The sequence below is a fragment of the Helobdella robusta genome (assembly GCF_000326865.2).
Source record: "Helobdella robusta unplaced genomic scaffold HELROscaffold_26, whole genome shotgun sequence".
Taxonomy (NCBI): domain Eukaryota; kingdom Metazoa; phylum Annelida; class Clitellata; order Rhynchobdellida; family Glossiphoniidae; genus Helobdella; species Helobdella robusta.
In genome coordinates, this window is record NW_008704349.1 from 2,088,630 (window position 1) to 2,106,304 (window position 17,675).

Genomic DNA, 17,675 nt, shown 5'->3' on the forward strand with positions numbered 1-17,675 from the left:
AGAGCTATGGTGAGGATGATGTGTGGGGTTAAAGTGAAGGATAGGAGGAGTAGTACAGAGCTGATGTCGATGATGGGACTGAATGAGGACATTGTGACATTGATAAGGAGATCGAGATTGCGGTAGTATGGGCATGGGTTGAGAAGGGATGAAAGGGTTGGGATTAGGCGAGCGTTGGAGTTTGAAGGAGTGGTAGGAAGGGGTCATCCGCGATTAAGATAGAGAGAGCAGGTGGAGAAGGACAGGGTGAAAGCGGGGTTGCGAGATACTGAGGCGAGTGACAGATTTGGATGGCATCGAGGGGTATTTCGGTTTCATCATAGGTAGCCAAACGGCTACCCCGATCTCGGGGAAAATGCCGTCTAAACGTGTGTTGTTTGTTGTATCTAACAACAACTCTAGTCAAACATAATCAAAATATATCAAATCAAATTTCAAACTAATCTAATCTACTTCTACATTCTACTTTTGTCCTTTAGTGTATGCTTGATACTTTTATTAAATTTAGAAACATAAATCAAAAAATAAACAAATAAACATAAAAAAAACAATTCTATATTTGAAATTCTATATTTGTTACTCCTAACTCTCAGTTTAGCTATTTTATTTAGTAAGTAGTTCAGATCAGCTAACTAACATGCCACAGCTAGCTGTTAGTTAGCTGAACTAACATGCCACATGTTAGTTAGCTGATCTAGTTCTGATTAACTAACATGCCACATGCAACTTAATTTTTAATAAATTGTTAAAAAATAGAAAAAAAATAACTAATTGGGAACCTTCAAAGCACATTTCTGATTATTAAATCTGGAGTAGCATTCCGTAACTTTCCCATTAATTCCCAATCCTAATACGTTCGTTGATATGATGAAGTCTTCAGTTATTGGATGGGTTTTTAACACAGGACTGTCGTTCAACATTTTGAACATTTTTACAAATTAGGCAAAAACGGATGGATGAAATACTACTCTGAGATGAAAATTCTTAATCAAAATTTACAAAAATTTATAAAATCATCTGGAATATTTTATTAAAAGCTTCAATCAAATAGACATTTCGAAATGAAAAATTTTTAAAAGTTGACTCGTCCACATTTACACCTAAACAAAGGGAACTAAATTAGTTTGATGTCTCAACAAAGTTTTCAAACAAAAGTCGATGGTACTAAATTGGAATATTACTAAAAAATTAAAAAATGCTAATATGAAACATGTTTTGACTGATTATAACAAAAATTTTTACCCAATTTAATTTGTAAAAATAAAACTTATTTGTAAATATGTACTCCTTCTCCTCAATTCAACATCATTACCACAACCGCCGTCTCATCATCGTTATCATCGGCTTCATCTTTTTTACTCCTTATCAGAAATGTTAATCATTTTATCCATTAAAAAATAACATCTTCTTTTGATAAAAAAATTGTACATGTGTATGTATGTATGTATGTATGTATGTATGTATGTATGTATGTATGTATGTATGTATGTATGTATGTATGTATGTATGTATGTATGTATGTATGTATGTATGTTTGTATGTATGTTATGTATGTATGTATGTATGTATGTATGTATGTATGTATGTATGTATGTATGTATGTATGTATGTCTGTATGTATGTATGTATGTATGTATGTATGTATGTATGTATGTATGTATGTATGTTATGTATGTATGTATGTATGTATGTATGTATGTATGTATGTATGTATGTATGTATGTATGTATATATGTTTTGTATATAATATCCTGCCATACATTCAGGAAAGACTTGAGATTGTTTTGAGAATGGCTGGAAAGTGATTTTTATTTTACTTAACATCTGAAAGAGATCGACGCTCTGCGCATCTTCCATTCAATAATAATAATAATAATAATAATAATAATAATAATAATAATAATAATAATAATAATAATAATAATAATAATAATAATAATAATAATAATAGTAATAATAAAAATAAGTAATAATAGTAATAAAATAATATTATGTAATAATAAAGAATGCTAATAATAACAATAACGATAATGTTTAATAGGTATAGTTAGTATTTATTTAATAAGAGTTTCATCTCATTTTACTTCATTCAGTTTGTATTAACTCAGTTCTAAAAGTAAAGCAGTTGAAACACAACTACAAATAAAGGTAATAATAATAATAATTATAATTATTATAGACAGTCAATTAAATAATTAATTGAATAATCAGTTAAATTGACAATCAGTTTTTAATACTAATAATCATAACAATAAAAACTGGAGAATTTCTTGAAGAAGTGATGTTATTATTATTGGTATGGTATGGTATGGAGAATTTATATAGCGCCCCTCTATGTAAAACTCAGAGGCGCTGTTCTAGAAGCTGTTATTATTATTATTATTATATAAAATAAAGTTATTAATGATGAAATAAAATAAATATTTGGGCACGCATACACGCATACACCACACACAACACAACACACACACACACACACACACACACACACACACACACACACACACACACACACACACACACACATACACACACACACACACACACACACAAAGTCATATAAATGTCGTAATATTAAACATCTAGATCGCAGGAATTGAACCAGAAAAAGAAAAAAATATGAGAACCTGATATCATATTTACGCGTCTGGATAGCAATTTTTTCATTAATAATACATCTTTCGTCATCATCGTCTTCTTCTTCGTCATCATCATCATCATCGTCTTCTTCTTCGTCATCATCATCATCATCTTTGTCTTCTATTCCTCACTATTGCCATCATCATCTTTGCCATCTTCATCATCGTCGAACAGTCAGTTTGATGATGATGATGAAGATGATGAAGAAAACCTCAAAATAATCATTGTGGTCGTTCATTGTTTTTATAATTAGCATCACCATCAATACCGCCATCATCGTCATCGTCATCACCAACATTAGCGTCATCATCAATGACGTCATCATCGTCGTCATAACCGGAGTCGTCATCGTCATCGTCGTCGACAAAGTATTGAAAGTTGTAGTGGTTCATAAAGATTTTTATTACGCCAGTTGAAAAAAGTAGGAGAGGGAGAGAGAGAGAGAGAGAGAGAGAGAGAGAGAGATGATGGGAGGACGAGAAACTGGAGGAAATTACAAAGGTTATGATGATGATGTTGTTGTAGCTGCTGTGGTTGCTGCTGATGTTGGTGATGGTGATGACGACGATGGTTAAGTTTAAAAATGCTGCTAGATATAGATGAAAACGATGATGGTGATGATAATGATACACTTGACAGTGATGATGATGATGATAGTGATGAAAAAGTATGGTGATAATGATCAAGAAGATGATGATGATGATAATGATGATGTTGTTGTTGTTGCTGTTGATGATGATGATGATGATGATAGTGGCTGTGAAGATTGAAATATAACATTTTTACGTACATCAAACTAATCATTTCTGCACTGAATATGCTTTATTACTGTCACTACTACTACTACTGCTGCTACAACTGCTGCTACTACTACTACTGCTGCTACTACTACTACTGCTGCTGCTACTACTATTACTCCTACTGGTTCTACTGCTGCTGCTGCTACTTCTATACTACTACTTATAGTATTTTTAATTTTAACTCTACTACCATCACAAAAATTACTACTACTACTGTGTCATATTTGTGTGTTTGTATGTGTATGCGCGTGTTTGTATGCGTATGCGCGTGTTTGTATGCGAGTGTTTGTATGTGTGTATGTGTGTTTGTATGTGTGTGTGCTCTTGTGCGTGCGTGTGTGTATTTATCTAGGGTTTAAATAAATTGTATTAAAATAATATTAAACGTTCGTGAAAAAGCTCGCGTTACCTTTGATAAGTGTGCACAAGTGTTCCAGTTTAACGTTATTGTTATTATTATTATTGTTATTATTATTATTGTTATTATTATTATTATTTGTTATTTTTGTTATTATTCTTGATGATTTTATTAACATTGTTGTTATTATTATGAATTTTATATCTGCGATTGTTTATTTTATAAAATATTTTATGGTCAATTTCTTGCGAGTATATAGTTGTAACTTTCTGTAGGAGTTATCCTCATCGTCGTCGTCTTCTTCTTCTTCTTCATCGTCGTCTTTGACTTCGTATTCATCATCATCATTTTCATCATCATCTTCATCATCATCTTCTTCATCATCATCTTCATCATCATCATCTTCGTTTTTGACTTCGTTATCATTTTCCTTGTCACTTTTGATGCCACCATTTAGTTATCATCACCGAGTCTTTAAACTTATTTTTCTAAAATGTCATCATGGTATCATCTTCATCAACTCACCAGATACGTTCCAATGATGCTTGACGTCATCATCACCTCCATCCAGTCTCATCTTCATACATTATAATGACAGATAACGTCATCATCATCATCATTAGCATCAACTTTCTCATCGTCATCATCTTCATTCTCATGTTTATCCTCATCCTCTTCATCTCCACCACCCAGCAGTTCATTACGAACAGTGTCCCGGCTACACGGACCACCACGGCGTTTGGAACAACGGCTTCAAGTGTCCGAAGTGGGGCTACCTCAACGACAACTATTGTTGTGGCGGCGACAAAAATCGATACTGCTGCCCTCCCCCACCCTCTAATAAGACCACCCACGTTGTCACTAGTAGTAGTGGTAGTAGTAGTGGTGGTAGTAGTAGTGGTAGTAGTGGTAGTAGTAGTGGTGGTAACGATTTTTTGGCTGGTACTATTGTCGGTGAAGATGTGATTTTAGAACAGTCTACTGTGACGTTAGTATGCGTGTGAACGTCTGTGTCTGTGTGTATTTCTGTGAGTATGTATGCATGTATGTGTGTGTGTGTATGTGTGTGTATAATTGTATGTGTGTATGTTTTTGTATGTGTATCTACAAAAAAGAAAAACACATTTCTTGAAGAGTTTGTTGCATTTTAACATAAGCAAAATTTAGAAAAAAAAATATTCATTTTGATTTATTTCATTGCTTCGCTATGCATCTTTTTATTTCAACATCGTCATCATCAACCATCATCATCACAATCATCATCACAATCATCATCAACAACGACATCATCATCATCATCATCATTACCTTGGTCACGAACACACAAGTTGACAATCGCACAAAAATAAATCCTCCTCATCTACCATCAAACAATGTTTGTTATAAAGCAATAAAACATGTATGTATGTATGTATGCATGTTTGCATTCATGTATGTATGTATGTATATGTGTGTGTGTATGTGTGTGTGTGTTATACACGTGTTTATGCATGTCAGTGTGATTGATTGTTGGTGAATATGTGATAGCACGTGTTGCATGTTTATGTACATATGCACCGCGACTATAATACAATGCAACATCGGGGCATTTCGTTTAAGAACATACACACAACACGCACACACACACACACACACATACATACATACATACATACATACATACATACATACATACATACATACATACATACATACATACATACATGCATACATACATACATACAAACATACATACAAATAGACAGACACAAAAGCATACACACTCGCCCTAAAATACCTGGATAAACCAAGCGCCAGTCTCAGCATCACATTGTTAACAATAATAATAAAAATAAGTATTAATAAAAAATAATAATAACAATAAAAATAATAACAGTAATATAGTTATAATATATTAAAATATATAATATTATTAATAATAATGTTAATAATAGCAATTGTAAATCACAATAAACCTACGCTATAAACCGTTGTAATAAACATCTTATGATCATAAAATGAGTGAAAGCTGACATATAATAACACACAAAAACTCTCTCTCTTTCTCTCTCTCTCTTTCTCTTTATTTTTCTCTCCTTCTCTCCTTTTCTTCATAAACAATCCCAAACACATACATTCACACATAAGCCAATATTTACACGCATGTACTTAAGAGTATGTTGAACAACTGTGTTTTGTATGTAAGTTTGTATGCTGTACGTGTTTTTTGTATGTATGTATGTTTGTATGTATGTATGTGTGTATGTATGTATGTATGTGTGTATGTATGTATGTGTGTGTGTATGTATGTATATGTGTGTGTGTATGTACGTATGTGTACATACCCAGACATAAATTTTTATATCTTATAAATAATATTTGTACACGTTAAATTTAATGTCGGTGTTTTATATCTTTATTTTTACTTTCTCTCTCTCTCTCTCTCTCTCTCTCTCTCTCTCTCTCTTTCTCTCTCTCTCTCTTTCTCTCTCTCTTCTTTTTCTTTTTTTCTTCCATCTTTATTCATCTCTTTTATTTCTTTCAATTTCTTTCTCTGAGTCACGGACAACATAGCAGCATTTTTTCTTGACACCATCATTAACTAACTAGGTCCACTCATCGCCGTGTATAATAACATCACCATTGTCGTCATCATCAGTCAGTCTCAGTACCTCTATCCTTACAACGTTATCATCATCTTCTTCACTCATTTAACAGCATCTTACTCACCACTTCCTCGCAATCACCAAATCATCATCACTATCATCATCTTAAAATCATCATCATCATCTCAAAATCATCATCCTCATCACCATCGCAAAATCATCACCATCAGCGTGCCAGTGGTGGTCATAGTAACTGGAGCCGGTCTATTTATAGCGCTAACAATTGTTGTGGCCACAATCTGCCTTTGCTGCTACTTCTGCAGCTGTTGCAACAGCTGGAAATACAACGTCTTCAACGGACCAATCAAAGGTTCAGCTTATACCTTGCGAATGTTTCGTATTTTAAGCTTGCATTTGGTTGCTTGATGATGTTAACTGCCGACTGGCACGCACGCATATTTCTTCCTACAGACGATCACATGAACAAGGACGCCACTAAAATATCAAGCGCTATAGAATCCCAAGCCATGACGTCATCGTCGACGTCACGTCCGCGAACGCCGGCGTCGGTTCACCAGATGACGCCGAGAATCCTAGACCTCACTTCCGCCGTCAAAGAATGCAGATTCTCCTGTTAGGGAATGTTTGATTTTTTGGAATTTTTTTTGGCTTGATATTTAAATTTGTTTTCATCTTTGTCATCATCATATTTTTCATCATCATCAACAACATACATTATCGTCATCACCATCATCATCATAATTGTCGTCATTATTAACAATCATTATCATTCCCACAACTCCACCCCAATCCTCATCATCATCACTCTTAGTCACCCCGCAAGAAGATCCCCCCATGCCCCCACCCCCCCTAACCAACCCACACACTACACCCATCACGACGAGATGTTATGATAACAATGCCGGAAGTGATGCACTTCGTGACGTCATATTTGTCAACATGGCGACGTGCGCTGACGCGGGAGATGACGTAGATAAGTCGAGAGATTTTTCTCCCTCTGCATGTTTTTCTCTTAATGCGATTTCTTCATGAATTTTTATTTTCTACAATGTTTTTGGTTCAATAAAAATATTATATTCATAATATATTTGATTATAATAATCATAATATTAAATTATTTAAATGTTAATTTTATGAAATAAATTATTTAACCAAATAATTCATTCATTTAGTCATTCATTCACTCGTTATTTAATCGATCTATCCACTAACGAAACCCTCAGGCTCTCCCCCTATTGCACCAAAGATCCTTCATCTATGATGACGTCATCGTCGCATTATCATAACCCCTCTTCTTCCCCGTTCGCCAATCACGTGATTGGTCGATATTCAACGGGCAAGAACACGATTGGCCGGACGCATCCTCCTAGCTACCCCCTCCAAACCCATCCCCACTATTTCTCTCAAAGTCCGCAATACGCCGGCCAACACCAGGCACATCACCCTCTCTACAACAACTCATCCATGACGTCATCGTCGTTGTCACCTCGCACTACCACCACCACCACCAACATCAACAACATCAACAGCAGTAACCACAACAACATCAACGGTTACTACGGAATGGCTAGCAACAACCACCACAACACAACAACCTTTCAAAAGTCGAATTTTGATTTGTTGACGACAACAACTCCGACGAGTGCCCCTAACGACGTAAAAAGTTTTGAAATTTTAAGTTCGAGTGCGCAGAATCAACCGCAGCCATTTTTGGCTTCTAGATAACTTTGAAGTTTTTCAATTCTCGCGTTTTCTTTCAAAGCAAACACTCAACTATAAAAATTGACGGCTAGATGGAGTAATGGTGAAAGACGTTCGATGATCAGAAGTTGAAGTTGCATCGATAGAGTTCGAATGCATATATCTCCCAGGCTTTCCCGAGCAAAAACGTCATGACGCGTTCATTTGACTTGTAACTTGTATTTGCATGTGTATGTGTGTGTGCTTATGTGTATGTATGTGTGTGTGCGTGATGTGTGTGTGTGTCTTTGTTTCATTTCTGATGTGTGTTTTTTTTTTCGTTCACATTTTCACAGAAAAAATTCTTTGACGTTGCCAATAAAAATAAATGAAATTAGCGTTTGCCCGATCGGGTTCTGAAACAATTAAAACACATAGTTAACAATTGTTATAAATATAACATCATTTTTTCTATATGAAATTTCGTAAAAAAAATATTTTAAAATTCAAAATCAGAAGCCGAAGAATTGTAGGAACAAATTAAAATATTGGAACATCATCACCATACAAAAAAAAACATTATTTCGTCATCTTGATTGTTATCATTTCAATTACTTTTAACATTATGTATCACATCACCTATATGTCACATATATACATCACCCTGGAACCATAAGATAATCCGATGATGATGGTGACGATGATTGTGACGATGACGACGTTGTAATAAAACTCGACACAATCATTCTTTGTTAGATGTATGGTATTTTTAATCATCGTCATCATCGTCAATATTTTCATTAAGATATATGTACGACAAATAGATACACATCTAGATATAACCTTTCGAATATAAACATTATCGTTGTCGTCGTCATTCATCATCATTATCATCATCGTCGCCCTTATTATCTCATCATTATCATCATCTGTCAACATCATGATCATCATTTTTTCGCATTTGCTTCATACCAGACACGGATTTTCTTTTTGTCATTGTATACTACAATGCTCGGTTTGTTGTTTTTTCTGCTGTTGTTGGTGTTGTTGTTGTTGATGTTGTAGTTGTTGTCGTTGTTGTTGTAGTTGTTGTTGGTGATGTAGTTGTTGTTGATGATGTAGTTGTTGTTGATGATGTGGCTGTTGTTGATGATGTAGTTGTTGTTGATGTTGGTGTAGTTGTTGTTGCTGCAGTTCGACTGATTTATTCTTTACATGGTTATATGTAATCAGGAGTTATTATAATGTAAATAAAATGTTGATTCGAGGAGAATTGCATAACTGGATGAATGAGGGAATGAATGAGGAAATGAATGAGGGAATGAATGAGGGAATGAATGAGGGAATGAATGAGGGAATGAATGAGGGAATGAATGAGGGAATGAATGAGGGAATGAATGAGGGAATGAATGAGGGAATGAAGGAGGGAATGAATGAGGGAATGAATGAGGGAATGAATGAGGGAATGAATGAGAGAATGAATGAGGAAATGAATGAGGGAACGAATGAGAGAACGAATGAGGGAATGAATGAAGGAATGAATGACAGAATGAATGAATGAGGGAGTGAATGAATGAATGAATGAATGAACGAATGAATGAATGAATGAATGAATGAATGAATGAATGAATGAATGAATGAATGAATGAATGAATATATGAACAACGTATAGCAAAAAATTTTCTTATTTATACACTGGACAAAAAATACAAAAAATTTTAGGAGACTGATTATTTTACTTCTGAAATCTCTATGGCTTGTTTAACTTCGGTGATTTCAGTAGCTGCTATAATCTGTTTGTTGTTGTTGTTGTTGGAATTTATGTTATATTGTCTACGTTTGTACTATGTTATCTATGTTTCTGCTATGTTACATATGTTTGTGCCATGTTGTACTTTTGCTAGCGTTTTGACATTGTTGATTTTATGTTGATAAATGAAAATTCATTCATTCATTATTCAATCATCCATCCATTTATCCATCCATTCATTCATCCATTCATTCATTCATTCTTTCATTCATTTGCAGTCAACCCCGTTAGTGAATATGTTTAGATTTCCAACACCCTCCACAAATCGCTCCATTTCTTCATCCGATAATGATCTGCCAGCTTGAGGATGATGATGGTGATGATGATAGTAATGGTAGGGACAATGGTGATGATGATGATGATAGTTATATTTAGGACGACGACGATGATGATGATGATAACAACGATGGTGATGGTGGTGAAAGAGACTGCGGGATGACCTACTTATTTCAAGTTGCCTTTGGATTCGCGCCTTACATTTTGACCTATATTCCATTCTACAGGAGTAGTAATCGTTCATGGCGTCGAGAAAGTTTTTGGAAAGTGTGGAGTGCTATGATTGGGTTAGCATCAAAAAAATTAGGTCAGAATAAGTGTTTGTGATTGGTTGATTAATATAACCATCTATCGCGATTGGTTGAATGAAATGTGGTTTGTTTAAACGTCTTGCAATTGGTTGATTAAATCAATAGTTTTTCAAGATTGGTTAAAAAATGTAAATAAAGAATAAATTTTAGTTGAAGAACGAACTTTTTCATAGGTTAATTAAATGGTTGAAATAAAAAAAAACAAACGAATGAATGAATGAATAAATGAATGAATGAATGAATTAATAGATGAATTAATAGATGAATTAATAAGTATTCAATCATGACGAATGTATGAAAGAATGAATGAATGAATGAATGAATGAAGGAAAAGTGCCCAACTTGAATTTTACGTTCATCCGTTACACTTCGTTCTCCAGTATCTGGCTTCAGTTTGGTTTCCATAACTATGAAACCGTCAAATCAAAAAGTATTAAATCACTCATTCATTCATTCACTCAATAATTAACTCACTTAATCATTCATTCAATCACTCACTCATTCATTCGTTCGTTCGTTCGTTCGCCAACCTTTAAGCTTTTTCTCAACACGCACCGCCCTATTTATGACTTGTGACATGCAAGTTCTCAATTCTTCCATCATTCCTAGATCATCATCATTATCATCATCATCGTTATTCTATATAATAATAATAATAATAATAATAATAATAATAATAATAATAACAGCAATAAAATTCATCACCATCATCTTCATTATCATCATCATCATCGTCATCATATATCATAATAATCATCATCATCTTACTTTTATTTGATAGAGGTGTGGTAAGTATTGCTCGGTGTATCATTTTGATTTCTCCAACGATCGATGATATTCTATCAATCATTCTTCTAATTTTTTCAATCTAATCAATCAAACATTCAGTCGGTCAGTCAGTCAGTCAGTCAATCAATCATTCAATCATTCATTTTTTTAAACAATAGATCAGTCAACTAGTATAAATCAATCAATCATTTATTCAATTAAACAATCAAATTTAAAAATTAGTCGGTCAGCCATTAATCAATCAATCAATTCATTCATTAATTAATTTATTCAATCATTCAACCAACCAGCCAACCAATCAATCAAATATTGATCAATCGGTCAATCAAGTCCTTCCAATCTAACGTTTTGAAGGCAGAAATGATTGATAATGAAGACATTAGAGCCATCATCGTCGTTGTCGTCGTCGTCATCATCATCATCATTCTCAAATGCCTGCGTCTAATTAAAATTTGAACTAATAAATGAATGAATGAATGAATGAACGAACGAACGAACGAACGAATGAACGAATGAATGAATGAATGAATTTACTGAAGATGGATTGATGAATAATTAAATGTATTTTGCATGGACAAATGATTTGAGTTGAATGACATATTTAGGGATGAACGAACGAACGAATGGGCAGAAGCGACTGAATGGATGAATGGAACATGTAGATAAATGAAAAAAGGAACGAATGAATGAACAAATAAGCAATAAATGAATGAATGAAAAACAGAAAAAAGAAAAGAGATAGATGAGTGAATAAACTAACCGCTTTCAATCCCTCCAGTCTATCTTCTGAGTACATAACAATTTATAATTATTATATTTATTGTTATCTACTATAATTATTATTAATTATTATTTGTTGTTATAATTAAAATTTAGTTAATTAAATATTTATAGTTTTTTGAAGTTGAGCCAAATCATTCTCAATCTCGTCTCGTTTCGTTTAATCTCACCTATCAATCCCGGATCTTCTAAATAAACATAACCTCGGCAGGCCGCACTGGCATGATTAGTCAAATTAATAAATTATGTTAATGAGCACACACACACACATTTATTCACATATATACATATATGATTAGTTAAATTAATAAGTTATGCTAATGAGCAAGCACTTCTTCTTTTTCGTGCCTTATCCTTACAGGACATTGGCGACCATCGACCTCCACAAAACCCGATCTTTAATACTTCGTAGTAGTTGAAATGTAGTGATGTTCAACAAGTGACCCAAGGACTCAACGAATGTTCTTCGTTGTTGACCGCGATCTCATCTCCCTGCAATCTTTCCAGTAGTTGTTGGATCTTCCATTCTTTCCTTCCGCATGATGTGACCAAAAAACTTTAACTGCCCCCCGTCGGGTTATCTTTTGTAATTTCCTCTTTTCATAACTCTTTCCCTAATTCACACACATACATGCGAATAAACGCATAAACACGCACATCTATCTAACAGACAACTGGTACATTTTTGAATCAGCATGAGTGAGCTTATCATCCGATTTCGTAAATAAAAAGCAAGGATCTCTTTGAATTCGTTAAATCTAAATCCATCGCTAACTACTTGCAATTATGTTTGCAAAAATTCATATCAATCAGTCACAACTGGGCGTCTGTATCTAAATAGTATCCAACTGTATCTAAATTGTATCCAACTACGTCTAAATTCTACCCAACTCTAAACTCACTATATCAAACTGTATATAAATTTTCATTAACCGTATCTAAATAATATCTGACTTTATCTAACCTTTATCCAACTTTATCAAAATTTTAACTATATCTAAATCGTAACCAATTGTATCTAAATTGTATCAAATTTTATCTTAATTGTATCCAATTTCATCTAAATTGCATCCAACTTTGTCTAAATTGTATCGAATTGTATCTAAATTGTATTCAGCTAGATCTAAATTGTATCCGAATGTATATAAACTGTATTCAACCAGATCTAAATTTCAATTCAAATGAATGAACAAACCGAAGTGAGTAAATTTGAACGAATCATATATTCATCATCGTAGATAGATATTCCATTCCAGTGTTGATGAATAGTACTTATAAATTATCCGGCCCAAAATGTTAAATTAAAAATATGAAAATAAATAAATAATTAAATAAAAATATATAAATTAGTAAATAAATAAAAATACAAATAAACAAAATAATTAATTAATTAATCAAATAATAAAGAATCGCAAAAATCTAAGCATACGGATAAACAATCAATTAGTTAATCATCCGTATATAGATTGCAGAAGACACTCTACTTACGTAAAACACACAAGTAGTATGCGTGTATCATAAATTTTTGAAATGGCAATTAATCATAAATAACTAAAAATTCATAATTTATACACACACAATACACACAAACACACACAACACACAGACAACACAACACACACATGTACATGTAAATAACCATAACCAAATATATATTTATTAAATAAAATTGTAATTAATAACAAATTAAAACAAAGGAGAATAGTTTGATAAAAATTCATATTTTAATCAATTAAAACGACGGAATTTTAGACTTTTAAATTTATAAAAATTTTTAATTTTATTTAAAATCGAAAAAAAATCGGCTTGAAAAAATCAAAAAAATTTGGTTTAAAACCAACCAACCAACCAACCAACCAACCAACCAACCAACCAACCAACCAACCAACCAACCAACCAACCAACCAACCAACCAACCAACCAACCAACCAACCAACCAACCAACCAGCCAGCCAGCCAACCAACCAACCAGCCAGCCAGCCAACCAACCAACCAACCGACAGACAAATCGCCAGTCAATTAATCAAAAATGTACATAATCGGCAGTAATATATTGATAATTATGAAATTATGAAGGAATAAAGTAAAGAATATACATCTGTATGTATATATATATATATAAATATATATATATGTATATATATATATATATATATATATATATATATATATATATATATAGGGTAACTTTTAACATTGTGTAAATCCATCGCCCAGTTAGAACAAACGTCTATGAATATATGTACAACTAAATACAAAAACACATATGTATATTTACAAATCAATATGTGTGTGTGTGTGTGTGTGTATGTGTTTGTATGTGTATGTATGTGTGTGTGTAGTTAAGAAGGCGGCACAAAGGCAATAATATATCAATAAATTTGTCCAGGAAAATAAACAGCATATGTATGTATATTTGTATATATGTATTGCAGTTTAAACGAGTTAAATAATATATATATATATATATATATACGTGTCTATATATAGTGTATATACAAGTGTTTGTGTGTGTATGTATGTATGTATGTACGTACGTGTGTATGTATGTATGTATGTACGTACGTGTGTATGTATGTATGTATGTACGTACGTGTGTATGTATGTATGTATGTACGTGTGTGTGTGTATGTGGAAAGAGAAAGTTACTATGAAGAAATGAAAAAAGCACTATGTATATATACACACAGTTCAAACGTAATATATTAAACAATGTATTATTAAGAATTATAACTATATATATATATATATATATATATATATATATATATACAGACTAGTTATATTTTTAGCAGATATAGTATATATATATACATATATATATATACATATATATATAATTTAGAATATTAAGACATTCAGAATAATTTTGTCGAGATGGCTATGATGAGGATTGCGACGACGACAAGTAGGCAGATAAGGATCATCATCAGTTTCTGTAATCATCATTATCATCATCATTATCATCACCATTTTAGGATAGTAATATTATAGGATTGATTGATTGACTGATTGATTGATTGATTGATCGATTGGATGGATAGATAGATAGATGAATGAATTAATGAATAATGAGTGAATGAATGAAGGGAGGGCTTAATGAATGAATGAATGAATGAATGAATGAATGAATGAATGAATGAATGAATGAAAAAATGATTCAATATATAAATAGAAGACAAATGAATAAAAATATTGGTAATAAACAAACACAGCAATAGCATTAATTCAAAAACAACAGCAATAAATAATAATAATAATTAATAATAATAATAATAATTAATAATAATATTAATAATAATAATAAAATAAATAACCATAAGCAACACATAAAAAACTTCAAAGAAAAAAAACAATAAAAATACGATCGGAAGTTCAAGGAGATGAACTAGCCATAAATAAAAACTCCATCATCAACATAAAGCACACACACACACACATTTTAAATAAATAAATAAATATATATATATATATATGAGAGAAAGAATGAACGAACGAATGAACGAAGGAATAAATGAACGAACGAATGAACAATCGATTGCAAACAACATGAATTATCCACTAAATACATTCTATAGCCCTTTCCTATCTCATAACAACAAGCAAAGATGAACTATAGTAGATAGAGTCACCCAAAAGTAATAATAATAATAACAATAATAATAATAATAAATAATAATAATAATAATAATAATAGCAAGTGGATAAATGGAAAACATACATTACTGCCATACAAACGCATAATTGCATGCCATAAAAACTAATTCATACATACCATCATCATCTTCATCTTCTTCGTCATCTTCATCGTCATTTTAATCTTCATCATCATTATCAATATTAATATCGCCAATAGATATAGAAACATACACATACATACAGACAGACAGACAGACAGAAATACAGACAGACAGACAGAGACAGAAAACATGCCGACACCTACAAAAATACGAAAACCTATAAAACTTTTTAAAATTTGGAATGAACGATTGAATAAAAAGCATGATGGATGGATGGATGGACAGAATCAGACAGTGGAATGAATTTATATAATGGATGGATGGATTGAATCAAGTAAAGGAATGAATGAAAAAAAGACAAAAGAAATGGAAAAATAGGTTTGATTACACAGCTATTAAGTAACTCGAGAAATTCATATAAAAACAAAGCAATTGACCCTAAATAATGATAAAAATAACGCTAACTTTATTTTAATGTATGCTATGTATTATGTTAATGTTGTGCATATATTATGTTAATGTATGGTCAACTTTATGCTTGTATTACGTTAACGTAATGACAATCTTGCGCATATATTATGTTAATGCAGCGCTTTCATCATAATCTTCTTCGTCGTTCTTTTGACATCGTCATCATCATCGTCATCATCATCATCACCATCACTGTCATCATCATCATCGTCGTCATTGTCATCATCGTCGTAAGCCAATAGACAATCCGATGATAAGAGCCAAGACGAGGACGATAGCGATGATGATGATGATTATGATTATCCGTTTCTGGAAATGTTTGTATGTTTGTATGTATGCATGTATGTATGTATGTATGTATGTATGTATATATGTATGTATGTATGCATGCGTGTGTGTGTGTATTTGTATATTTGTATCAATAATACTAATAATAATAACAATACTAAGAATAATACCTAGATACAACAAGAAAAAGCGCATATTATGGATAATTTTATTAAAATTTAATGTACAAAGCCCACCTTAAAGCCAGTTCAAATCCAAGCAAAACGACTACTACTTAATAATATTATAATTATTATGAATTTTCACCATCGTCACCATCATCATCGTCATCTTCATCACCCCAATCTTCGTCATCATCATCATCTCCTCACCTTCCTAGCTTTACTCTGATACTTGACGGCCTTTTTTGTATCGGCTTTAGCAGTCTCAATATAGTCAACTGATTTCTCCACGTTGTATTCAATTCGTTCTATCATTTCGCCCTATGTTTGTTTGTTTGTATGTTTATTTGTTTGTATGTTTGTTTTGTTTGTTTGTGTTTGTTTGCTGATTAGTTGGTTGGTATGCGTGTTTGTTTGTTCGTCCGTTTTGTATGTTGTTGATTGTACGTTTGTCCGTATGTTGCTGCTAATACAAACAAGCAAACTACACAAATACAAACGAAACAATCAGCCCTCCTACCTGACTCTCGACTAGCATAGCCATATCGAGGAACATATCCCTTAGCTCCCTGATGCTATTTTCAAGTTTGATGATGTCTTGATGTCTGGCTTCGATATCCTTCAATGACTGTTTGGCTTGCTGGGTCTCAGTTATAATCTGTTGATGTTATCGTGACGGTTGCAGCACCTACAACCACTACACCATCCGCCAACCAACCAATCAACTAAACAATCATCAATTTAGTCGGTCGATCGGTCAGTCAATCAGCTAGCTGGCAGGCAGGCAAGTCAGTAGGCTAGAAAATCAATCAATCCGTCACTCAGTCAATCAACCAACTAACCAATCAATCAATCAACCAATCATAGACTCACCCCTTGAGTAAATATATTGGGATTTCCAGACTCCAGCATATCCTCAAGATCTTCATCTGTCGTCGTCCTACCGGCTAGAAATTTTGATGACG

At 32.8% G+C, this 17,675-nt stretch overlaps 4 protein-coding genes across 4 annotated transcripts in view; 1 reads left to right on the plus strand and 3 right to left on the minus strand.

The window, feature by feature from the left end:
• Positions 1 to 929, minus strand: part of HELRODRAFT_80203 (hypothetical protein) — a gene marked incomplete at both ends in the record, with an annotated part of 5,096 nt that extends 4,167 nt beyond the window's left edge. The window contains one exon of the mRNA XM_009020095.1: positions 780 to 929. Within this exon, the coding sequence (XP_009018343.1) occupies positions 780 to 929 (150 nt within the window). The remainder of the gene's footprint in view (positions 1 to 779) is intronic.
• Positions 930 to 3,104: 2,175 nt separating this feature from the next.
• Positions 3,105 to 8,129, plus strand: HELRODRAFT_173490 (hypothetical protein; the record flags this gene model as incomplete). The annotated part of the gene is made up of 6 exons (XM_009020096.1): positions 3,105 to 3,141; positions 4,492 to 4,786; positions 6,614 to 6,753; positions 6,855 to 7,016; positions 7,216 to 7,381; positions 7,628 to 8,129. 6 exons carry the CDS (start codon positions 3,105 to 3,107, stop codon positions 8,127 to 8,129), a joined length of 1,302 nt encoding a protein of 433 aa, XP_009018344.1.
• Positions 8,130 to 9,031: 902 nt separating this feature from the next.
• Positions 9,032 to 12,066, minus strand: HELRODRAFT_173491 (hypothetical protein; the record flags this gene model as incomplete). The annotated part of the gene is made up of 7 exons (XM_009020097.1): positions 9,032 to 9,283; positions 9,824 to 9,877; positions 10,118 to 10,194; positions 10,339 to 10,447; positions 10,824 to 10,888; positions 11,012 to 11,120; positions 12,031 to 12,066. The coding sequence occupies 7 exons, from the start codon at positions 12,064 to 12,066 to the stop codon at positions 9,032 to 9,034; spliced, it is 702 nt and encodes a 233-aa protein (XP_009018345.1).
• A 2,842-nt stretch (positions 12,067 to 14,908) lies between these two features.
• HELRODRAFT_80076 (hypothetical protein) overlaps positions 14,909 to 17,675 on the minus strand; it is a gene marked incomplete at both ends in the record, with an annotated part of 6,638 nt that continues 3,871 nt past the window's right edge. The window contains 4 exons of the mRNA XM_009020098.1: positions 14,909 to 14,986; positions 16,921 to 17,031; positions 17,231 to 17,368; positions 17,584 to 17,657. Coding sequence (XP_009018346.1) covers positions 14,909 to 14,986; positions 16,921 to 17,031; positions 17,231 to 17,368; positions 17,584 to 17,657 — 401 coding nt within the window. The remainder of the gene's footprint in view (positions 14,987 to 16,920; positions 17,032 to 17,230; positions 17,369 to 17,583; positions 17,658 to 17,675) is intronic.